This window comes from Clarias gariepinus, chromosome 13 (assembly GCF_024256425.1).
Source record: "Clarias gariepinus isolate MV-2021 ecotype Netherlands chromosome 13, CGAR_prim_01v2, whole genome shotgun sequence".
NCBI classification, from domain to species: Eukaryota; Metazoa; Chordata; class Actinopteri; order Siluriformes; family Clariidae; genus Clarias; species Clarias gariepinus.
In genome coordinates, this window is record NC_071112.1 from 5,028,672 (window position 1) to 5,054,857 (window position 26,186).

Consider the following 26,186-nt stretch of genomic DNA (forward strand, 5'->3'; position numbering starts at 1 on the left):
AGGACATGTTATGACTCTGGACCAGCTTTTCAAAGCACTTCATCAGAACTGGGGTGAGCGCTAATGGCCGATAGTCATTCAGCCTGACCAAAGTGCTTCCACCATGGCTCGAGTGCTGGTGGATGAGGTTTTTAGCCGATTCGGCACTCCGGAGCAGTTACACAGCAATCAGGGGCGAAATTTTGAGGCAGAGGTGTTTGCTGCAGTGTGCGAGCGCCTCGGGGTGGAAAAGACCCGCACCACGCCCCTTCATCCTCAAAGTGATGGCCTCGTGGAACGTTTTAACCGGACTCTCACCACAAAACTCGCAGTGCTTGCCAGCGATCGGCAGAAGGATTGGGACGAACATTTGCCTCTCGTGCTCTGGGCATATCTCACAGCAGTGCAGGAGTCATCACAGCTGACGCCATCTGCCTTAATGTTCGGCCGCGAGCTGCGCAGTCCCGTGGACCTTGTGTTCGAACCACCTCCCCAATCGGATTTACCCACGAAGCCTAGGTTGAATTATTTTTGTTTTTTTAAAAGACAAACTGTTCCGTGTTCATGAGTTGGAGCATAAAAACTTGGCGGACACCGGTGTTAAGCAGCGCCGTGTTTATGACACTCACAGCCGGGGGCGAGATTTTGCTACTGGAGAGCAGGTATGGATGCATTACTCCAGAGGAAGAGGGGGCTCTCACCCAAGCTTATGTCCCACTGGGTGGGCCCTTGTACGGTAATTGCCCAGCTCTCCGATGTCGTCTACCGGGTGCAATTGACGGGGCAGGCGAATGGTTGTGCTCCACCGAGACCGTCTTGCTCCCTACCAGCTGCACGTTGGCGAAACCTCGAACTCTGTGGAGGCCGGACCGCCTCAGGACAATGTTTGCACTCCCCCCTCAAAAGGACTCCTGCGTTCACAACGCCAGTGCCGACTGCCTTCACACCTCAGAGATTGAAAGAGAGAGAGAGTCATGGTGACCGGGGATGGTCACAGCTCGGGTGGGGGCAGTGTGGCGTATGCGGGGTGGTGACTGATGACCATTATGCATTGTGTTTTTTCTTTTATGTGTTCACTCTGTTGGGGAAGGGTGTTTGGGTTAGTGGCTTCGGCCAGGTTTGTGTGTTAGACTGTGTGTGATCTGTTGAATGTGCTCTGTGTTATACTAAGGCTGAATTGGATGTAGGTGCTCATGTGAATGTGTTGCTCATGCTGTTTTGGGACTGTGTGCCGAATAAAGTACTCCCAGCCATTTCCATTGGGCAGCAAACAAGCTCACTTGTACTTCCAATGTCCTTTAAGCGGTAAAACGCTACAATATATAAGTATTAAACCACAAGTATAATGTTAAAGATAACAAAGTATACTTGCAGTATAAAACTGTGGGCTAGAAGTATATAACTAGGACCTACTGTATAAGTTTGCTTATAATACACGTCACAGTATTTGCATTCCAAAATAAAACCTGTGTGAACTGCCTGTGCACTGAACGTTTATTACTCTTACACCTAAAGAATACTTTTATGAACTAAAAGTGGGACAATTTAGTCCCAAGGCGTATTAAAATAATACATTTACAAGTATCCTACTAGTATATTGATGCTAGAATATATTTTACAGAACGTATAACATAAATATAATTACACTTTAATTAAATTTTATTTGATAAAATAAACATTATTTATACTTTTTTTGGTAAGCATACATATGGATTATGTTTGTTGTAAAACTATGGTAGTAAGGAAACCACTGAAAAAAAATAGACAATTATTTGACCTTATCTTTAGACCTACTGTACTGCTTGAGTTGAATTATCATAATTTATAAAAACATAAAACAGATATGTTAATTAATGGGTAATTACTCAGTTCTTCTCATTACCTATGTGTTACAGAAAGAAGAGGCACCTTATTGGAACCTTTCTGTCACAGTTCTACGAGGAAGGTTCCGGCATTCATATGACCTCTGTACGTCAGCATTACACCGTTTGAGTTTTATGATTTTTGGTTATTAATAAACAAAGTGTTTCACATCATATTTAAATTATAGAACAGATGAATGATGAAATCCGCGACCCTGAATACAGAATAAAGTGGTATGGAAGATGAGATAAGATGAGATGAATGATAAAATAAATAGAAATGCAACATAAAGTGTGATAGGAATTTTTGGGACACTACAAGCAACCAGAACTTCAATGTATTTGACAGGTCTTTTTACAAGTCTTTAGAACTGTACGAAAGTATCGAATACTGTACTTTATTTCACACCATAACACAGCCACTATTTTTCTATATTGTTACCCATCTTTATGTTAACTTATTAGCTGTTGTTCTCATTAAATACTTGTACATGTGACACAGTAACTAAAAGCAACACTGTTCACATGTATCCACAGTTTCACTGCCTGACCTCTATGTGACATTACGCCTACCCACGGCCTCAGCTTGCACCCTGAGAACCAGGACAATCGATAACTGCAAGACACCTGAGTGGAATGAAACCTTCTTCTTCCGTGCTTATAGCCAGGTCAAGGTCAGTGAACTAATAGGCTAAAGATCAGACCACCTGGTTTTATTTCAGATTCAGAAGGGTATAGTTTCTTTTTGGTAGTCCAAGCCTAAGACCTAATACCAATATTTAGACACTCCTGATTGGCTGCATCAAAAGATCAATTACTGCATTAGTGGTTTCCTGACGATAAAACACTATGTGCAAATAAAGCTATGAAAAGCACAGGTGCTGATGTATTAATGTATATAAATTACACCAGGAAAGAATTACATTTCCTTTGTCATTTCTTGTGATTATTATATGCAAAGTACTGTTAGTGATAATTCCTTGGATTATTTATAATGAATTCTGGGCTAACACAAAATACAGACAACACAAACTCTTGTGCGATAGAGTTTATACAGCTTTAGTCCCGAAAAAAATATGTATATTATTGAAAAGAAAAAGGAAAAAAACTAAAGTAAGAGTCTTTTTGTTCTCTCCACTAGAATATTCTGGAGCTGAATTTGTATGACGAAGACTTTGTAAAGGATGAACTATGCACCAGTATCCTGCTCGACATCAGCACCCTCAAATTGGGTCAGAAAGAGAAAAAAGTCTTCATTACAGATGATAAGGTCAGATACCAGACATTCACAAGTTGACGTATCTGGTGTTTAAGGTATATGCTGTTAATAGGCATGGTATGATGTACAATAGTTCTACTGAATCCCATAAAATGTGCTTAAAGATAAAGGTGCTAAGTCAAAAGTACTGAAATGAATAATAGATGAGCTTAAGTGGGCATGCTTAGGAAAGTGAATAAGAATTATGGTAAAGTTATAGTTAGGTTTTTGAGCAACAGAGTGTTATTTACCCAGCTGAGTTTGATTAAGGAAAACGTGAAACTACATTCTACGTTTCTGCTGCCTGCTGCAAAACAGGAATTGTGCAGGTGTACTGTATCATGACAAACAGATAACAAATAACAGATAATAACATTACCAAAAAAAGAAATCATAAAATAAAATCGTGTTTTGGACATGGTGTATTGGTTTTAATAAATTAAAAAGTTTTTATGTCTCAATGTAGGTGTATAAATTAGAGATTCACTATCACTGGCCTAAATGAAAGAGTAAGCTTATCCTTCCACATGTAAAACTTACCATGTCACACACACATATAAAGTAAATAATAAGTAAAAGTAAATATTAACAATGTTACACTTAAACTCTCTTCAAACACATTACTCCACACTACACAAGTACTGTAGTGTTTACTAAGCTCCAAAGTGTAATCACATGGATCAGACATCTCTGCAACTATTTCATCATTAAAAAAAAGCAACATTAATTCAATACATTTCCTTAAGTGCTGCTATAACATTTGCAGGAATTTGTAGGAAGGTGAAAATCTTCTGTTTTCAAAATTTCAAGATGTACTAACATATGTTTGTAATCTGTAATGTATTATGTTTGTTGGATTATTAAATTAAAAGCAGAAAATATATATTAAATTTTTGGGGCGTTATGTCGCTAGCTGCAATAGATAAGGAGAGCAAATCAATATTATACATGCTACTGTAGCTCATTAGCACAAATACCATTGTGGTACAAGACAGGCAGGAAAATTAGCCATCCAGACATGCTAGTGTCACAAAAAAAAAAAATATCTGACAAGTTATTGAAGAAAAAAGAAGATCTTAAAAAACCTTAATGTTATTCAACCATCCCTTTAAAATAAATATAAGTGTCTTAAAGCTTACTCATTTCAGGACAGTTCTAAGGAAACACAGTGTACACTGTATTTGGCAAAGACAAATAAATCGAAACAGATATCCAAGACATCTTTAAGGCACTAAAGCAAGAAATAATTATGCCCATGAATCTGTCCAGAATTTTCTTTCAAAAAAAGTTCAATGATGAGTTTCTGTTTCTGTCTTGTTTGCATCTACTTATATTTTATTTTTAACCCATGCAATCTTTCTGCGTTTCCTTAAGTGCTTTTAAATTTTACATTACATCCAAAATAAGTCTCACTGAGAGAAAACCTCACTCCCATTATCCTACTTTTAAAATATTTACACTGTTTACTTCAACATAGTTCTAGCACGTCACACCCAACACTACACTACACTGAGGCAGTGAAATAAAGTGGCGGACTGGTACAGGGAGGGGAAGGAGCTGGCTGAGCAACAGTTAGTTTATAGTGTAAATTTGGTTGTGGGGTTACCCTCTTTTACAGATGCCACTGGGCATCCTTGAAGATGGCTTTGGGTAAAGTGTGTTAAATTTCGTGATCAGGGCTGGATTTAGGATAGGATGCAGGGATCCAGGATGGGCAACCTCTTCCTCAGGTCAGTAGCCCCTTACAGTCAATAGGATATTGCAGACCATGCTCTCAGTGATGGGATTTAATGAGGGGACAGGACATTACTCATCAATCCAGACCAAGAAGGGGTGTTCAGCTCCCCCCAGAAATGGCAAATACCAGGAAGAATCCAGATTCATAAGGAAATGTAAATTTTTTAGCCTTGATTTATAGCTTGTTTTACTACAAAACATGAAAATGGTTAGAAAATTTTTCAAAATAGCCAACACATTAGTTAGTCAAATGGGAATTGAAAGTGGTCTTCCATTTGTCCTCTTTACGTATCCTGAGAGGATAAAGACTTGGTAAAATTTTATTTGTCGTGTACACAACCATATGATATGCAGGGAAATGCTTATATGACTGTTCCCTAAAAAGAAAAGATGAAATATAATAAGAAGGTAAAAAAAAGTCAAATAAAAAAAGAAGACTAGTAAAAGACTAGTAAAAGAATGTAAAATATAAAATCTACAAATATACAATTACAATTAAATTGTATTTAAAATTTACATATATAAAATGTGCAATGTAAAAAGAATAAAATGTATAAATTAAATGGAGTGTGCATAAAGGGTATTAGAGGGAAATATGTGGAATGCAATGATAACAGCAGTATGAGTGAAACATGGAGTATGAAATGAGTGGACCAGCAATGTGCAACATACAGTATGTTTCATGTGAAAATCTGCAGTGTTTTTAGTAGTATGGTGTGCTCTAACACAGGTGTGAAGGAACCAAAGCAAGTCTAATCAGTTGAGTCATGTGTGGTATTCTGGTTGGTGCCTGAATAGCCTGCAGGAAGAAGCTCCTCCTCAGTCTCTCTGTGTTGGCGCTTTCCTTTTTATTTTCTTTACTTTCTGTTAAAAGTAATTTCATCATATTACCTAGGTTATGCTAAACAAAATAAGGACATTCTATATTGCACAATCATGAAGCTTGTATACGCATCGCCTGGCAAACAAAAGTGCCACACACTATAACGTTTCATTTAATCACATACTGTGGTGGACAGATTCCTCATTCTGCCAGAACCACTCTTTCACTATTTGTGTCCTGGAATATGGTGGTACCACTATTGAATGAAAACTCCATGGATATGACACCTCGTAATTCATTAAATTCTCGTCATCGGCTAACTTCATTTTATTGGCACATAATGTTGTTGGGGCTAGACTTGATCACCCCGAGATCACAACATTGCATCTAGAGGCTTGTACAGTGGCATAAAGGGTGCATCACTTATGCTCTTTCCTTCTCACCCGGACACACTCTTAAATCTGGAATATGCTCCATAACGAACTAAAGTCTTTTTTCTGATTACTCTTACTGACAAGTAGTTTTCTGAATCTGCGTAATCTGAATTTTGTTTCTGTTTTCTAGCAAACCTGGACTGGTGGCATGTATTAGGGTCAAGAGTAGCTCAGTGGTTAATGCATTTACTTCATAAGGTCCAAGGTTCAAATTCCAGCACAACCAAGTAATCCAAGATCAAGTAAGAAGTTTGGAAATCCAGTTGAGGTGGTTTGGACACCTGATGAGGATGCCCTGTGGTTACTTCTAGCTTCTTCTGAGAGATCCCAGGCCAATTTAGAGATATGATGCTTTCAGCATGTCCAGGATCAGCCCCAGGGTCCCTTAGGTCTGGCCATTATCAATACTAGCTGATTTTATAACTGGTTACCATCCCAATGCCAGGTCCTGCAGTCAAAAGTAGATTTTACAATGATGGATCCAAGATTTCGGCACGGCAGTAGTACGCAGCGGCCGCTCCGTAGCCAAAATGGCGCTACGTTGTTTGCGTTTTGTGTGTAGTCCGTTTATTTTACTCTAGCAAGTGTATGGATATCGTTGCGACTGGTGTCCGTACATACAACCACCAGACACTTTTGTACCTAAATAACCCGGTTAACAACATCCACGATGAGCTGCGGGAAAAGCTACGCGACCTCGGCTTGCTGCGTGAACCAGGCCTCGAAGCCTTGGCGTTGCCTGATGCCGGCGGCCGGAGAAGGGGACATTGGAAGTGGTGCGCTAGGAAGTGGAAGCGCGCCAAGCGGGCGGGAGTCTGTGCTAGGCCAAAAACAAACCTTAGTCAGTCGGCTCTCCTGTCCATCACCTTATCCAACGTCTGCTTCCTGGACAATAAAACTGGACTACATCCGACTCCAGCAGGCTACACAGCGTGAGGTTAGAGACTGCTGTGTCTTTGTTTTCACGGAGACATGGCTCAGTGACAGATAACCGGACGCCGCTATTCAGCTAGACGGGCTAGCTTCGTTTCGCGCCGACAGAAATGCAGCTTTGTGCGGTAAGACTCGGTAAGGCGGCTTGTGTGTTTACATCAACACGAAATGGTGCAAGAACTCTGTGCTAGTTTCTAGTTATTGGTCATCGTTGGTGGAGTTTGTGACTGTTAGATGCAGACCTTTTTATTTACCACAGGAATTCATCACTGTTTTCATTATCGGAGTGTACATTTCACCTAGCGCTAATGCTAAGAAAGCGCTATGGGAACTGTATACAAAGATCAGTGAACTGCAAAATATACACTCAGATGGACTGTTTATTGTTGCTGGAGTTTTTAACCATGCAAATCTCAAGTCAGTGCTTCCTAGATTCCATCAATATGTGGACTTTGCAATGAGAGGGGAAAACACGCTGAATCTTGTTTACACAAACATTTCCAGCGCATATCAGGCAGAGCGTGAGGTTAGAGACTGCTGTGTCTTAGCTACTCAGACTACATCTCTGTCATGCTAATTCCAGCATACAGACCACTCGTCAGGCGTTCAAAACCGGTTCTGAAGCAGGTGAAAACCTGGCCAGCAGGAGCCATCTTTGCTTTTTAGGACTGTTTCGAGAACACTGACTGGAACATTCTTAGTGAGGATGCAACTTACGTTGACTTCACTGACTTGGAGAAGTACACGTCATGAGTGACCAGCTACATCAACAATTGCACCGATGACGTCACTGTCTCCAAGAGCATCATCCCACGACCCAACCAAAAACCGTGGATTACTGCGGAAGTGCGTGCACTTCTAAGGACCCGAAACTCTGCCTTGAAAGCGAGAGATAAGGTGGCGCTTAGAAAATCAAGGGCCAAACTTTCTCAAGCCATCAGAGAGGCAAACCGCGCACACGCCCAGAGAATCCACAATCACTTCAGTGACAGCGGCGACACACAGCGCATGTGGCAGGGCTTACAAGCCATCACTCACTACAGGACGACATCACCTGCCTGAGACAGTTATGGCTCCCTCCCAAATGCACCAAATAATTTCTACGCTCGGTTCGACCGGCAGAATGACGTGGCGGCGAGGAAGACCACCCCTCCTCCGAACGACCAGGTGCTGTGTCTCACTACAGCTGATGTGAGGAAAACTCTATGATGAGTCAACCTACGTAAAGCTGCTGGACCAGACAACATCCCAGGCAGAGTGCTCAGAGAATGTGCGGAAAAGCTTGCAGATGTTCTTACCGACATCTTCAACATCTCTCTGAGCAGCGCCCTCGTTCCCACATGCTTCAAGGCCACCACCATTGTACCTGTGTCCAAGAAGTCTTCTGTGTCCTGTCTCAATGACTACCGTCCCGTTGCACTTACACCCACCATCATGAAGTGCTTCAAGCGGCTTGTCATGAGACACATCAAGACCCTGCTGCCTCCCTCACTGGACCTACTGCAATTTGCGTACCATCCTAACTGCTCAATGGACAACACTATCTCCACTACACTCCATCTTGCCCTCACACACTTGGACAGGAAGGACACTTACGTTCGAATGCTGTACATAGATTTCAGCTCAGCATTCAACACTATCATCCCCCAACAACTGATCGGGAAGCTGAGCCTGTTGGGCCTGAACACCTCCTTCTGCAACTGGATCCTGGACTTTCTGACTGGAAGGCCTCAGTCAGTACGGATCGGAAACTGCACCTCCAGCACCACCACACTGAGCACTGAGGCCCCACAAGGCTGTGTGCTCAGTTCCCTGCTGTTTACACTGCTGACTCACAACTGTGTAGCAACACACAGTTCGAATCACATCATTAAGTTTGCTGATGACACGACTGTGGTGGGTCTCATTAGCAAGAACGATGAGTCAGCGTACAGAGAGGAAATGCAGAGGCAAATGGACTGGTGCAAAGACAACAACCTGTCTCTAAATGTTGACAAGACAAAGGAGATTGTTGTTGACGTTAGGAGGACACGAGGCGACCATTCTCCGCTGAGCATCAACGGCTCCTCTGTAGAGGTCGTCGAAAGCACCAAATTCCTGGGTATCCACCTAGAGAAGGACCTCAGCTGGTCCCTCAACACCAGCTCCCTACACAAGAAAGCCGAACAGCGTCTCTTTTTTCTAAGAAGACTGAGGAAGGCCCAGCTTCCACCAGCGATCTTGACCACCTTCTATAGAGGAACTACAGTATCAAGAGCACCCTGAGCAGCTGCATCACTGTCTGGTTTGGGAATTGTGCCATATTGGACCGCAAGACCCTACAGCGGATAGTGAGAACAGCAGAGAAGATCATCGGGGTCTCTCTCCCCTCTACACCACACGCTGCATCCGCAAAGCCACCAGCATTGTGGCTGATCGGACACACCCCTCTCACACACACTTCACACTCCTGCTATCTGGAAAAAGGTACCGAAGCATTCGGGCACACACATCCAGACTGTGCAACAGCTTTTTTCCACAAGCTATCCGTCTTCTCAACAAAAAGGGTCTGGACTGATAAACACACTTTTTTGCACTAACTTTTTAACGTCTTAACTGCTTGTCACTACCTCAACTCATCACCTCAACACCTTATTATTATGTTGTCGCACTGTCACTTTGTTGCTTTTGTTTGCACATTTGCACGTGCACTTTATGTTGTCTGTTGACTGTAAAAACCCTGTAGATAGTCTTCCTTAGTAAGTTAGTTTTTGTTAATTTATGTTGTAATTTATGTTGCATGTAGTACCTTGGTCCTGGAGGAACGTTGTTTCGTTTCACTGTGTACTACCTGTATATGGTTGAAGTGACAATAAAGCCTACTTGAACTTAATGATGCCAGTGCAGTTTAAAGCCTTGGGCAGTCCGACCAATTATCAGTAGATTCTTTCTTTTGAAACCTGCTCAGGCAGAGGAGAGGCATAGCTACTGTGTCTGTGAACACTTCTGGGTTCAGTGAATGCTATGAGTTAGCAGTGCTTAGCAAAGATGCTTTGATGCTTTGTCACCGGCGCTATTTGTGATGGATGGCCATAAACTTTAAACTATATCAGTTTATCTGCTTTTACAGATGGTTTATCTGCCCCTAAAGTGATTTTTTTTCGTCAGCTCACTTATTCACTTGAGGGTGAACCCTGAAGTGGAGTTTTTGGTTTAGTCACTGATTGTTCGATCATAAGACAGCTGGTCTATGTGATACCAATAGCAGATCAAAACTGACCTGACCTGATATAAAGCAGTGGAAAATCAAGAATTATCTGAATCTTGCTATATTTAATCTGTTGCTTGGTTAATTATGCAATATGCAGATCAAAACAGTTTTTGTTATTAAATAAAATGATCCACTGATACAGGGTGACACAAAAAAACGGAAACTTTTTTACAATCCAATAAAACCAGAAGTAATAAAAGAAATTAATTTTATTGCCCGTTCCACTGATCCATGATTACTAAAATGGCGGAGTGTTTACTTGCTAAATGTCACTAACCCGCAGTGGTACCACCTGCTAATGGCTACCAATACGCATTTAAAAAATTCCTGCTATTCTGTGTCACCATGTATATTATATGTGGCACAGTCTGTGGAAAAAAATAGCAAAATGTACATGAACGTAGAATGATTTTATGCAAAAAACAATGAAACACAAAACAATAAATAAAGTGGGTTTTCACAGACTGGGTCACATACAGTATATAATATAGTATTAAATATATTATTCTATTTATGTTATCACAATAACAAAAATGAAACTGATGGATCTTGCTGATTGCTGTTCTTGTTTTCAGCTGAAGGATGAGCTATGGGTGGAATTTGAGCTCACAGAGAGGTAAAAAAAAAATCATAGTACACTACAGATCAAAGGTGTAGAGATTATTTTAAAGAAATTTGATAAAAATTAAATACAGTGGAGCCTCGGATTGTGAGCATAATTCGTCCCGTTCAGGCTCTTCTTTCAAAACACTCGACCATTTTCACACTCACACGCATACAAACAAAATAAATCATGCTTCACGCGCACACACATGGTCACAGTGTTCTAGTAAACAGTACACACGTGTATGGATGTTTATTAGACCATTAAGAGATGTGCACTAAGACCAAGCAGGAGAGATGATTACTCGCAGCGCGCGCGAGAGGAAAAACCATGTGATTACCATGCTCGGCGTCAAAACAAGAAGCGCAAGCGTCTGACATGATACTCAGAATTCGTAAACCAAGACTTGCTCTTTTTTCAAGTCAAAATTTTTTGCTCGTCTTGCGGAACGCTTGCAAACCCGCGTTGCTCGCAATCTGAGGTTCTTTAATTCTTCATAGGCTTGCAGTAAGGAACTAAACACATAAGCAACACACACCTACTGCTATTATGTTATAATATACTTGCAAATTCATGCTATATCAGTGTATGATAATCAGATATGATAAACAGAAAATGTAGCATGTGTGGTCATTTTAGCTTTCCTACTATTTCAGTTAGTCAGTAGGGTAAAAAAAAAATATTTATTTATTTATTTATTTATTTATACCGTTCTAAGGTTAGATATTAAAATAAAATCAACCATTTCTTTACGTGTCTGTTTTTGTGGTTTTAGTGCTGAAGCGCCTGATCAGTACCACTCTAACAGAGTTCTAGTGGTAAGCACTGTTTCTAGCTATTACATTTAAACAGCCAAACATTTTTTTGTGATAATGCAAAAACAATCAGATGTTACTATTTTTCTGATGCAACTATGTCTGTAATTTCACAATAAAGTCAAGCTCAAAAAGTTCCGGTTAAAATGGATGGGGTGGCAAGCCATAGCAGGGTTCAAGCACATCCCCACTCACATATTACAAGCAATTTGGGAACACCAATTAGCCTACAGTACAACACAAGTTAGGTAAAATTAAGAAACCTGAAACTGTTTAGTTAGAGTCCCAAGTGGTGACAAGTGAAGATAGTGTATCACTTCTTTGTAAAAAAAACTGTAAAGTAACAAAACTGATAAAGGTGCACTATGATAATATATTGATAGACAGTGAAAGACAGCATTGTCACCTTAGAAAAAAACTCAGTTGTAAGCTTTAAATGCAGTCATTCTCATTACCAACTAACGAAGATATAAAACTGTTAACTGTCCTAAGCCAACGTGTGATGTCAATGTACTGTACTTTCTGGCATGTCAAGCTTAAAGAGTAATCCAGTTACCTGTCCACATTTTCCAGCCAGTTTGGATTTTACAAATGCTCTGGGTCTGGCCCAAAAAGTTTGGCTCCTAAAATTTTTCAGAGAAAAATCATGCACTAAAACACATGCATTAGACGCTCTGCCTGGTCTAAACATTACTGCAGATGACAGGGAAAGGTGAGACACAAGAAGCCACTGAGTGTAACCATGAAGAAAAACTGAGACTGTTCAATAACACATGCAGAAAAAACATTAAACTAAATGCAAACAATTTCAAATTGAGACAGAAAGAGGCTAAATACATTGGATACTTCCTGACATACGATGGATAAAATAGATCTCAAGAAAGTAGGTGCCATCAATCAAAACCAACAGATGTAAAGGCTGTTCGGCAGCTACTGGGTATAGTAAATTACTATTCAAATTTTCCTTCATTTCTCTGACCAGTCTGAGGTACTTATGCATAAAGTGGAACTGGACAAAACAGCACAAGAAGGCATTCTTTAAACTGAAGGGAACTATTTTTAATGATTCAATACTAAAAAACTGCAACACAGAGAAAGAGCTGACTGTACAGTGTGTCTTGCAGCACTCATGCAAAAGGGCAAACCTGTTACCTTCAACAGCAACACACTTAAGCAGACAGAGTGAGGCTATGGACAAATAGAAAAAAAATCAACCAGTATGACTTGAAAGTTACACTTCGACCACAAAGCGACCACAATCCTTAAAAAAAAAAAAGTAAAAAAGTTACTTTGAATGTAAGAATGACCTGAACATAGTGTATTTGCCAGAAGGAGATGGGCTGCTAGCAGAAAACGTGAGCAGAACCTGTTTCCTAGGCAACAAGAGAACGTGACAAAACACTTCAGCCAGAGAGTGTATCGACATGATCAGAATGAATTAACAAACCAACAATACTTTTGGCCACTGCTGTATAGGGACCCACTTGTGCAGCAATAAGTGCAGCTAATCAGTCTGGTACATCATCTTTTAGGTCTATTCCTCTGTACAGAATAGCTTCAGGTCTAAGGTGTTGTTGGGTTTAGAAAATATTGGTCAAAAAATGCAATAAAGAAAAAATATATACATATAAATTTATTTAAAGAAAGCTTTCTGTTTCTCCGGAAGAAACAAATTGCATTATTTTAAATGAACTATACTTTTTTGAAAAACAAAAATGTTTTAGCCTAAAAAAAGAGAACATTTTGGCATATTTTATTCATCCCACACGTTTTGATTTTAGGCTGTCCCGTTTTCTACTCTGGAGGTGAAGTTGGATCAACTTCCAAAAGACAGTAAGAAGACAAAAAAGTGTCCAGTGAAAACTATACAGTATATTAGAAATTTTACACCTAATTATCCTCTGTTTATTGTGTATATTTTAGTTAAACATGACATGCTCTTAAATGTACGAGGAGCATATAATGAAAGGCATGTGATCTCAATGTCCAGCAAGAACAGCAACCTCATGCAGACTCTTCGCTACTACATCAACAAAAACCTGGAGACTGAGATTGGACTCCGGATGGTATAATTTGTGTTACATTATCATGTGTTCAGAACTGTTTAAAAAAAAAACATATAATGACATAACATAACATAAAAATTACATATAATGTAATTTAAATTACACATAAAGAAGCTTAGAATATTTTCTAATCTGTAAAATACATAGCAAGAACTATTGCTTAAATCTATACATTTTATTTCTTTGGAATGGAAATGTGTTATTAATAATGAGGAGCATTTAAATCAAACTGTGTATGTTAAGTGTGCAGAATAACAACACAGTTGCAAGTAACTCCCTTTATTTTTATATATATAATCCCCTGCTACACTGATGCCCCAATACCAGTGATTCACTGGTGCTCGGATACCATCAAGGTAGAAAGTTTCTTAGTAGCCATGATCGAATTTCCTGCTTTATATCTGAATCTTTGGCCTCCCAGGGACTTCTTTAATGGCCCAAACATGAGATAATCACCTGTGGCGAGGTCAGGACTGTTCAGGGATGTAGCATTAACTCCCAGCAGAGTTCTGGTTTTGTTTAAGCGTGTCTGTTAATGATTGACTGTACAGTTTCCACAGACACATGTGTCTCTCCCGCAAGTTGATGACTAGTTATCTGTTGATTTTTAAGGATTAGGCTTTCAACTCGCTGAGTGTTCATGGAAACTAAGCATTGGGGAAATCATGCAGTTTGTTCTAAGTCACATCAGCTGGGATCATTATTCACGAACATGCAGCTTTCTTTAAAAACGTTTGCACCAATCAAATATCTTCAATAAATGTCAATTAGTTTTACTTCTTTATTCATGAGAAATTTAAAACCACAAATCCAGGTTTTACTTTAACACTCCTCATATTTTTTCGTCTTATACCATACTGTGCTCGAAATCTTCTTTAAATGTCAATCAGTTTCACTCCTTCGTTAATGAGAAATTTAATCACAAGTCCTGGTTTAATTTCAATACCCACATATTTTCTCTTTTGGTTGTTTACCTGTCTAATCTGTTTTGTATGAGGACAGCTGAAAAATGATAAAAGTTCCAGCCCTGCACTAGTTCCTGTAAGCCCTTTTGTAGCCACCAGTGAATTTACACTCTCTCTTCCTGTGGCAAAGGTGAGACAACTCATAATATTAATTTTGACTAATCATATGCCAGATTTTCAAGGTTTTCAAACTAAGCTCAAAAACTGGACAATGACTTCTTTGACTCATTATGCTAAAAAACAATTTTGTGATTATGGCATCATGTAAGTTAAGCACATTTTATTTAATGTAGGATTATTGTACGTATGTGCTGAAAATGTTTGTTTAACTCCACAGGACAAAGTAGAATTGCATTTAACCAGAGTGGACAGGTATTACTAAACAAATATTTGTCTGCACAGGACATCATTCACATCAAATCTAAACTATATTCACAATTACAACATTGCAACTAGACTTAAAGAATGGTGTAATTAATAAAGAATGGTGTTAAGTCTCAAAAGCACATCCACATTGTCTCACTGATTCACTATTGCTTAAAGAACATACTAATGATTAAATAATTTATTCATTTATTACCATGACTTTAATTCTGTGTGTATATGTGTGTTTGTGTTGTGTACAGCTCTGAGGAGGACATGAAGGTGCGTCTGGATTTTGATATAGCTGCAGAGGAGAAGGTGTTTCTGGTAAAGAGGAAAGAGGTGGTCTCTCATGCACTGCAGAAAATTCTTAACCTTCAGGTTCCATTGGATCCCACTCAGGTACAAGTCAAATACCTACCATGCCTTGCAAAATATTAAGTCCTTCACCATTTCCAAATTCAGCCCGCCACATCCCTGGCCGAAAACGGAAATAAATTTAATCTACAGTATGAATCTACACAATTTTCTTTTTTCTTTTTGGGAAATTTATATATTTTAAAGATATTTTTCATTTGAAAGTTGTGATTGTTAAACTGATCAAGCTGTAGTGTAATTATACAAGTCAAGTCAACTCAAGTCAAGTAGGCTTTTATTGTCAGTTCAACCCCATACAGTTCAGTACACAGTGAAACGAAACAACATTCCTCCAGGACCAAAGTGCTACAACATGCATTTACAACCTAAATTAACAAAACTAACTAGTTAAATTGGAAACCTAATTCGCTGACTAGCTGAAACAAGACAGATTGACATTTTACTTACTGGGTGTTTTCTATCAAACAGAAAACTCCTATATAAAAAAGAGAAAGTCTTATATAAAGGAGACAACATAAAGTGGAAGTGCAAGTGTGCAAACAAGAGCTATAAAGTAACAACACGACAACATGACACATTTCGCATACGAAGTACTGTAATGTAAGTTGAGGTAAAGGGATGAGAAATAGTAAACATTCCTTCAACCTGTTTTCCTTTATTACAATAGTTACATATTGAAAAGGATTATATAAACTTAATGGGAAATATGCAATCACTCTGGGTGGCTCCGTCGCATAGTAGTTAGCACTGTGGCCTAGTCCCACCAGGGTTGAGAGTTGGAGTTCCTGGCCATGCTAATTTGCATTTGGCAGTAGTGTGCTAGTATCTAATGTACACCCCTCCATGGTGTACCCTGCCTCCATAGGCTCCAGGCCTGTGCTGGATAAGCAGTATAGAGAATGAATGAGGTAGACTGAGTAATCACTGTGATGAAGATCTGTATTGTGCTGTTTTAAGAAATCACTTGCTATATAAAGTTGCATGGTGTGCATGTATGTGTGCGTGTTTGTGCGTGTGTGTTTTTGTGTGTGCACACGCGTTTAGGTGCCAACGGTGGCTGTGGTGTGTTCAGGAGGCGGCTCGAGGGCCATGACAGGCACATACGGCTCTCTGAAAGGACTGCAGAGCCTCGGCCTGCTGGATGTCATCACCTACATCGCCTCTGTGTCTGGCTCCACCTGGTGGGTGGCTCCACCTGATCCTGGGTTTTGTGTTTTCTATCAAGTATAATAAAAAATAAACTTATGCTCCCTTATGTATTGGTTCTGTTTTAGGACCTCTGCCAGTCTCTACTCTGACCCATTTTGGTCAAAAGAAGGCCTGGATAAGGCTATAGCGTCTGTGCAGAAGGAGCTGTCTAAGAGCCCAGCTAGCCTCTTCTCTCCGACCCATCTGCACTATTATCACTCTGAGCTGCAGAACAGAGAAAAAGAAGGCTACTCAGTCTCATTCATTGATACCTGGGGTCTCATTATAGAACAGCTTGTCTTTGGAAAGGTCTGCTTCTCTGTTGGTACAGAAATCCACTTCCACTTTCAGTCAAAACATACGATAAACATGTAACGATACGAGTATTACGAAGGGCAGAGGCGCGCAAAATACTCTGCACTGCACTGAAGTTCTGAATAGTGATGGGTCGTTCATGAATGATTAATTTCTTTTGAATGGGTCTTTGATGTGACTCAAAAACGAGTAGTCTCGGAGAGTGATTCGTTCATTTTCTACTGAGTGCACATCTAAAAAAGGATCGAAAAAAATCTCCGCAGGTTATGTACAGGAAACAGAAATGAGTTGTTACCTTGTTGTCTTTTGATTTGAGTCTTTTGATCTGAATCGTTTGTTCATTTGTCACATGACCTCCAAAGACACTTTGCAGTGCAGTACACAGGAAACATAATTAAATGGTTCTTAATAAGTCTTCTAGTTCGAGTCGTTCGTTCTTTTGTCACACGACTCCCATAGACGCTATGCAGTGCAACAGCTTGAAAAGAACAAACAAAAACATTTTTACTTTAATTATTTCTTTACATTTTACTACCTACTCCACAAGCTAAATGGTCTCATCTCCTCTCCAGTTTCACTTTCTTTTTGAGGTAATTTTGATCAGACTATGACATTCCTATGCAGCTCTATTATTAGGCCTTTTAACAATTGTGATTGGAGCAGTCTAATTAAGATAACATCATGCAACCATATCACATTTTCTATAAGTTTTTGTCTATGTGCTTTAAGCTTTCACAGAACTGCTAATTTCACCATTTTGCTGTTCCACCATTTAAAGCTATGACAACCTGTCAAAACTTAATCACCCACTATAATGTGCAGCCTATGTTGTGGCTTTCAATGTTGCGGATGTCACATGCTTTCCTAGGAGCAGTCTTTTTCTCAGTGAAAGTCAAAGTAGGAAGCTTCGTAACCAATTTTTATGTGCTTCTCTGACCTTGGAATATTTTCAGTCCTAAATTAACTTTAAGTCTGATTCATGGAAGTGATTCAGAGACACTTAGTAAATACAGCCAAGTCCCCAACTTACGAACAAGTTTTGTTCTAAGAGTATGTTTTTAAGATGGATTTGTTTTTAAATCTGACAAAATGGGTCTTATACACCTTTGACTTGAATTTACAATGTACAGTAAAGCATATCAATCCACATGACTAAATCTGTCTCCTTTCCTTACACTGCTATTATGTGGCCAAAAACTATGAGAAAAAAACATGCCTAACGAAATCAATCTCACATCTCTGCGCCTTTAAATCACGAGGGAAATCCCAGATGCCATTTTGTCTCAAAGTTCTTTTCCTCTGTACTGGACTGTGAACTCTGTGAAATTCTGTCAAGAATTTTTTTAAATTGGAATTATTCAGCATCAGGACAGCTTTACAGTGATTGAAACCAGTAAGGCCGACTCATTTCTCCCGCACCCCCACATGCACACACATAAAATATAAAAGACTTTGAACATTTTATACATTTAATTACACACTTAAAATATTGTGTATAAGTTGTAAATATTGGTACCTGGTGCACTTGTTTATTTTTTGTACAATAGACGTGAGCTTTGTTCACATCTACGAATGGTCGTAGAACCGCCGTCTGTTTTTATCTGCGGGACTTCATAACTCAAATGTTTATAGGTTGGGGACTACCTGTACAGCCCTGGGGCACACTAGAGAGGTACTATGACTGCAATGCAGCTTGTTTAGATTTATACTTTCCTCTCAGAACTATTGCCCTGCTTGTCTCTTTAGACTTTGACTTTTGGCTGGCCTGCCACTACATCACAGGGATTTCCCTATTCATGAGGGGTGACAGAGTTGTGGATACTCTCATCAGCACATGGACTTGCTTCAGTTTATTTGAACTTTTTTTACTCTCTGATCAAAATATTTAATACTTTTACCAAAGTGGCTAAATAAAAAATTTAACCTGTCCTTCTTCATCTCTGAGTTTGCTATTGGTTTCACCCAAGTTATCTGGAAACAAGATCCTGAAATGTTCCAATAAAACCTCAGAATAGTAAAATTGCTCCAATTTTACTACAGAATTGCTCCAAGGTGGGCAAAAATTCTCAAAGGTAAAAGTAATTTATAAACATTTTTAGCATAGGAAATTATTCCTAACTTTACCAAAGCTGCAAGAAAATGGCATTCCGGCAGGAGGAGAGACCCTTTAGTAAATCTGATCCATTAATGAACATTCCATATGCTGTCTCTGCAGGTGACGGCTACTTTACATTTTTTTAGTAACAGTGAACATGCAGCTATAAAACAGTAATGGTTAGGGCTTGTCACAGGCAACAATGTTGGAAATAAATCAAATTTAAATAAATCACAAGTTTACACTATTCCCCCCAGGCAGCATGAAATCAACTAAAAACAAGCTGTATGTGCATCATTGGTTTTTCTGTACACAGTTTACCCCCAATTTATCACACTCCTCAGGGATGAATGCGGGATAAAGGGGAATAAAAACTAAAAAGTGAGTGGATGGCAATGTCTATCTTTATACTGTAGGTAAAAGTAGTGCAGAATTTTCTATTAATTATTTCTTTACATTTTACTACATCCTCTGGAAGCAAAACTTCTCATCTCTCCAGACACAAACATTTCAGTCAAGCAAATAAATGTTAAATCTAATTATCTCAAACATTTTACACAATGTTAGGTTTTGAACAATTTAATATTTGCAAGGTGAAAAACATGGAATTACTTGTTCAGCCATGTTCAGGAGCCATTCGTGTGAGTTCAACCTAATATAAATAGCAAACCTAACAAAATATTTCTGGTTCAGAAACACACAGATACACTGTCTGACCAAAAGAAGGCAGTCTCTGAGGGCCAGAACCCACTTCCAATCTACACAGCGGTAAACATGAAGAAGGATCCAAGTGGCTCAACACTGTAAACCCTAATGTTGTCTTTACTTATACAATCAAGTAATGTTGACTAAACATTACTTAAAATTTTGCATTTTGGACCCATCACTTAAAAATATAAGTTCATTTAACTTATTTACCATCAAAATGCATAAACTTAAGATTTCAAGTGTTGTGAACTCAAAATCATGATTAATCCTTTGGGGGAAAAAACATTTTCAAAAGGTCAATTTTCACAAATGTGAATGTGGCGTGGGCGGGGCGGCGGCTGACGACCAGCATGCTTTGCGGGGATGTCGGTGTGTTCACCATGTTGGGGAAGGGTGTTTGGGTTAGTGGCTTCGGCCCTGTTTGTGTGTGTGGGTAAGGGGTGACGGGTGAAATGTGCACCGGTTCATGCTGAGGCTGAATTGGATGGTGGTTCCTGTGTGAATGTACTGCTCATGCCGTACATGCTGTGTGCCTAATAAAATACTCTTCAACATTCTTTCCGGTGGAAAATTGTGGCATTTTGTCAATAAAAAAAATCTAAGCTTAAAAATGCTGTTCATTGTTTTATTTCAGTTCAAATATAAGAACATTGTTTAACAGGTTTAAGTTACATTTTCATGTTGAGTTAACTTAAATATATAAGTACACTTAAAAAAAATTTATACCAAGTGAACGCAATTTTTTAAGTACATTAAATAAGTGCTAAGTTTGTTGAACTAAATGATTTAAGTACAGTCTACAAAACCGCCAAGTTAAATAAACTTAAATATGCAAGTTTTAGAAGATTCCATTACTCAATTAAAATGAGGCAACGAGTTTACTCAATCAAATTAGTCCAATTAACTTATTAGGGTTTTCAGTGAACAGTCCCTGGTAAAGACTGGACATTATCCCTTCATCTTATAGTTCAGACTGCTGTAATCTGATTGTTGGTGTAAATTATTAAACTCTGGTTTTTAGTGTATTTAAAATCAATTGTAGTAAGAATTTTTTTGCCTTTATCATTTTCATTTTGTCCTTCCTTTATTATTATGTAAATTACAGAGTGGTGTGAGTTTACCCCATTTGAGGTGGGATTCTGCAAATATGGAGCCTTTGTCCCTGTGGAAAATTTTGGGAGTGAGTTCTACCTAGGTCATGTGGTTAAGAAGCTGCCAGAAACACGCGTCTCCTTCCTCCTGGGTCGGTACAATGTTTGTGTTAGAGAAAGTTCCTGCTTCACATTCTCCATTATCCATATTATACATATACTGTGTGTGTGTGTGTGTGTGTGTGTGTGTAAAGGCCTTTGGAGCAGTGTTTTCTCTACTAATTTGATGCACCTCTGGAAGACTTTTACTGGAGTGACACCATCCTGTCCAGAAGAAAAGATCGACAAGATTGGTAAGTATATCTTTATAGCAGCTTTTAAATTTCAATTAGATTTATTTGTATAGCACTTTTAACAAAAGCAGCTTTACAGAAATATGTATAGAAATTATCTTGAAACAATGTAAGGAAAAAAATTATAATCATCAGTTTTCTCTGATAAGCAACCAGGGTGATAGTGAAAAGAAAAAAAACCCTGCGATGATAATCATTGGGTGATACTAAATAGTGCTACTATAAATCAGTCCCTGCTGTATCTGTGTACTAGAGATTTGTGAAGTTATATATCAGGAAAGATAAAAGGAATAAAATTTAGTTTATTAAAAAGTCAATTTATGCTGATGGAAGCTCAGGTACAAAACTGCTGGTTACATTTATATATTTTATTTTTTGTTACTGACCAAACCATTTATATGAGCAAACATTTCTTGCTATACTTTGTATATTTGCACTTTTGAGTTACAAGGAATTTTCTTTGGCTTGTAGAGGAAGAAGAAAAGAGTCCAGCACTTGATACTTTACGGGTTGATTCAGAGGCCTCATCATTGAGCAACTTCATGAATGATCGCCCCATCATTAGCAGTGTGTTTAACTTCATTAGAGGATTTTTCCTCCACAACTCGTATACTGAAAGCCCAAATTTCAACATCTCAAATGGTAGACCTCATTTTTATTTCACTTGGTTTATTTATAAATTCCTTTATTTAAATAAATTAACAGTTTATATTTAATCCATCCAATGTTTATCTTGTTATTTCCGGGGGTGGGGTGGCGGGGTGGGGGGTTGTACACTTACTGACTAATACGTTCACCAGTATACTTGTTAGTTCATATATTTATGATGTGGCTTCATAAGAGTTTAATTTAATATTTGTGTCAATTATCTGGATGAAAAGAAATCAGATCAATTACATTTTCAGTTCTACTGAATGCTTTTTTTTTATAGCTTTTTTGTTTCACTGAATACTTCTTACAGACACAAACCCCGATGCCTTTCCAAACAAGCTGACTCCAGTGGACTCAACTCTTAGCTTGGTGGATTCCGGATTTGCCATTAACATAGGCTTCCCTCCTGTGCTGCGACCCCAGAGAAGTGCTAAACTCATTCTGTCCCTCAGCTACTCCTGGGATCAGGACCCTTTACAGGTAAAATAATGAGCAGAGAAAGTTTTAGGATGTATTTATTACTTAAATTGTCTGTTTATTTATTGGAATTATTATACAGTCATTCTGTTTTCACCTTCAGCATTGGTTTATAACAGTGGTGTAAATTAATGTCATGAAGTAAGTTGAGAAAATGTAATTAGCTTCAGTTAGCTGAAGCTTAAAGAAAATATTTACAGCATATGACATGGAGAACCACTAAAGGGTTTGACTGTCAAAAGTCCAGAACCTTTTGATAATAGTGTTTAACTGCTTTTGATTGGATCTGTATTTTTTTATAATTTCCATTTAATATCAGGGAGAAAAAAAGTGTAGGTTTAAACATTAAGGGTAACAGTTTAGTGTCAGCTACTTAAAACAAGAATGAGCACTTCTGCTCTTTCTCACCATTTTCCAGCAATGTTTAATGTCATATTAGTTAAAAATCCATAAACATTTCAACATAAACTAAAATCGTTCAGGATTTTTGTTTTACTTTATGCCAGAACTTAACCTTAACATAGAAAAACTGAGCCAAGACTCAACAACCAAACAAATGAAGCTTCTCTTGATATGTTTCTTTTGTGTCAGGTCGTGAAAGACACTCAGCAATACTGCATTGATCACCAGGTACCATTCCCAAAGATAGATTTCAGCAAGTATAAATCTCAGCCAAAAAAGGAAGTGTATGTGTTTATGGATGAGAAAAATCCTGATGCTCCCATAGTGCTCCACTTTCCGCTGGTTAATGTCTCATTTAAGGACTACAAAGCACCAGGTAACTGTACTTTATTTATAGTACTTTCATTTTGAATGCAAATCATTATAGGTTTTATAACTATATTATAGCTAAAGAGAGAGTATGCCAAATCTTTCACCCAAACAGCATGGCCAATATTGCTCTCCTAGCCACAGCATGATATGGCATCACTACATCACTGACATCATGACAGGCTGAGCTTCATGGAGAGATTGACCAATCACCTGTCTTTATTGTTCTGACAAATTTATTTAAACAAGAAGAAGCTAGTTAATGACTTGTAGAATGAAAACATGAAATGGTGTCATGAAGAGCCACATGTGGGTGTTCTATACTTTAGTGGCAATGTGAATTCTTTGTGTTCTGAGCTTGGCATAAGACTGCCCATTCCTTAAAAATGCCAGCTGGGGAAGCTTACAGGGCAAAATTTCCATGGTGGAATTAATGCCTTAAAAGTAAAACTACCACCATACAGCGCTTATCTGTGACAAGCCAGACTCAAATGAGCTTAACATGTAGTCAACACTGTAGATTTCCTGATTGACACATCTAGTAAGAATTCACTACAGTTAACTACTAAAATTTATCTTTATAAATAACTAGAGTGTAGCTACTTATTTTAGAACTGAAAAATGAAAAATAAAAGAAGACACACAATACTGAATGTGTGTGTGTGTGTGTGTGTGTGTGTGTGTGTGTGTGTGCATTCTCTCCCATACTGCAGGAGTAAAGAGAACAGGAAAGAAGGAGCTAAAACAGGGAAATATTGATGTGAGCTCTAATTTCTGCCCATATGTAACCTCAAACCTCACATACTCTTCAGAAGACTTCCAAAGACTGGTGGACCTCACTCACTACAACATTGTCAACAACAAAGACACCATCATAAACGCACTAAGGAAAGTTTTAAACAAAAAAGGGTTCGTTAGTAGTATGACCTCAGCTGATGGTACAAATAACTGCAAAGTAAATTAAAAGTGGTGTACTGTAAAAAATGAAGAATGAAGTGAGTGAGTGTATTTGGTGTCAGTAAGATATTAACCACAACACAGTTAAATCCTTGAATATGATTAATATATATTAGCCATAAATTGATTTATGTTAATACACTAGTTCGTATATGTTAGTTTCTATAGCTTAGTCACAGGGAGTTTATGTCAAATTATTATGGTAATTCTTTTTGACACTGGAGGATTTTGCTTTCTGGATTTTTGGCTTACTGTCAATGCAAGGAGGTACCCCTCTTTGCACCATGTCACCTCACAGCACCCTGGCATGGGGTATTTTCTAATAAAAGCTTGGCCTGTAGTGAGTTATTCATTACATGTTTTGAGAAATTACTTGTGCTTATTTTTTGTGTTTGGACTTATTTAGAGATACTGTAAGTAAATTGTGTCTTTAATGACTGAAATGGTCAGTGGATTTCAGTTACAGCACAAAAGGCTTCCTTAGACAAGTGACACATGGGGATTACTATCCATTGTCTTAAGTGGTGGCTATCCATAGTCCAATAACATCACACTTTTGTTCTATATTTAACTCTGAAACCAAACTTGGGAACTTGATTAAACCTTCACAGAACCTTTAAAAGAAAAACAAAGACGTACACTCACTATTTCGTTGTCTAATAACATCACTGTTTACATGTACAGCATTAAAAATTGAGCATATTCAGTGGGCAGGTGACACCTTTGGAAAACTTACATCTTTTTTTTTTTTTGACATTTCAATAAATGTATTCATGCCTAACTGTAAGGTATTATAAGATTGTAAGGTATAGTAATCTAATGAAATGTTTCCTGTGCCCTGAGAACAGATCCCTCACTGTGCTTCCTGACTCCTTATCGCCTGTCTCTTGCTCTCTCTTTGACCTACATGTTAACGACTAAGTCTTTTGATGTTCTAACACAGCAGCTAACCCAGTGCTCTCTTTTTGAATTCTCTATTGTAGAATAAACAGAGATCTTAAGATATCATGCCTGTTTGTGTGTGTGTGGTTGTCTCTTTCAGTTGATCGGAAAGCCAGAAGCTGATAATACACATGAAATGTCTCGGGTTACTTTGCTGTAACCCTGTTCCCTGAAAAGGCGGGAACGAGATGCTGCATGAAAACGCTATGGGAAACATCTTGTCATGTTGCCGGTTGTGAAGCATGTGTGTATCAAACACGCAAAATTTTGGCTTATATAACCTCGGTTGGGTGACGTCATCTGATGAGACGCACCTGCAGGTTATAAATAGGAGTGAACCGGAAACATTCCTTAGATTGATTTGTCTAAACGGACGTCCGGTCACGTAGGCAGTGCGGCATTGGGACGCAGCATCTCGTTCCCGCCTTTTCAGGGAACAGGGTTACAGCAAAGTAACCCGAGACGTTCCCTTTCAAAGGCTACACTCGATGCTGCGTGAAAACGCTATGGGAACGAGAATACCAACGCGGCCGCACTGCAAGTGTCTGGACCCCAAGGTTGTGTAGCGTGTGCGTACAAGGCCGAGAAGGTCTCAGAACTATATCTGGGAAGCTGACTCGAGGACCTGTGAGCCCGGAGTGGCATGAACATCCAGATTATAAAATCTAACAAATGTGTGCGGAAAGGACCACGCCGCCGCGTCACACACTTGCTGCAGGGGAATACCTCCTGCTAGTGCAGTAGATGAGGCGATCCCCCTGGTTAAATGAGCCCTGGTTTCTAGAGGCGAAGTGAGCCCAGGTCTAGCTTGATTTCCTTGAGGGTGTTGAGAATGGATTCGACACAAGCGGGAGACAGCTGTGCCCGCTTACGATCGAAATTCCATGTGACACCCAATATGTTGTCCTCTGAACAGGAAAGAGCACGTTTTTCATGGCGTTGGGTCTCAATCCTAAGAAACAAAGATGAGCTAGGATGACATGCTGATGTCAAAGCGCTAGCTACAGTACTGAGACTGGGCCAGCCAGTCGTCTATGTAATTCAAATACGGATGCCTTGGAGTCGTAAGCGCCAGAACTACATCCATGTATTTCATATATGTGCGGGTGAGAGAGCTAGACCAAATGGAAGGACCCGATACTGGTAAGCTTTGCCCCCCAAAGCGACCTTA

General features: G+C 38.9%; 1 protein-coding gene across 1 annotated transcript; it reads left to right on the forward strand.

Annotated features, from left to right (window-relative positions):
* The first annotated feature begins 103 nt into the window (after positions 1 to 103).
* LOC128535724 (cytosolic phospholipase A2 delta-like) lies at positions 104 to 24,259 on the forward strand. Its single transcript, XM_053509769.1, has 20 exons — positions 104 to 223; positions 1,875 to 1,947; positions 2,379 to 2,515; positions 2,983 to 3,111; positions 10,852 to 10,892; positions 11,656 to 11,698; positions 13,477 to 13,528; positions 13,619 to 13,761; positions 14,764 to 14,856; positions 15,064 to 15,098; positions 15,353 to 15,491; positions 16,512 to 16,648; positions 16,742 to 16,964; positions 19,759 to 19,865; positions 20,871 to 21,016; positions 21,119 to 21,217; positions 21,689 to 21,859; positions 22,179 to 22,348; positions 22,937 to 23,123; positions 23,830 to 24,259. The coding sequence occupies exons 1-20, from the start codon at positions 104 to 106 to the stop codon at positions 24,078 to 24,080; spliced, it is 2,496 nt and encodes an 831-aa protein (XP_053365744.1). The 3' UTR covers positions 24,081 to 24,259.
* The last annotated feature ends 1,927 nt before the right edge of the window (positions 24,260 to 26,186 follow it).

What these genes read in the sequence shown, in the direction of transcription:
- LOC128535724 (XM_053509769.1), top strand. Translation starts at nt 104, where the DNA reads ATGGCTCGAGTGCTGGTGGATGAGGTTTTTAGCCGATTCGGCACTCCG. An exon ending in GTGCTTATAGCCAGGTCAAG is followed by an intron (nt 2,516 to 2,982) that starts GTCAGTGAACTA and finishes TCTCTCCACTAG; the next exon opens with AATATTCTGGAGCTGAATTT. An exon ending in GGATCAACTTCCAAAAGACA is followed by an intron (nt 13,529 to 13,618) that starts GTAAGAAGACAA and finishes TGTATATTTTAG; the next exon opens with TTAAACATGACATGCTCTTA.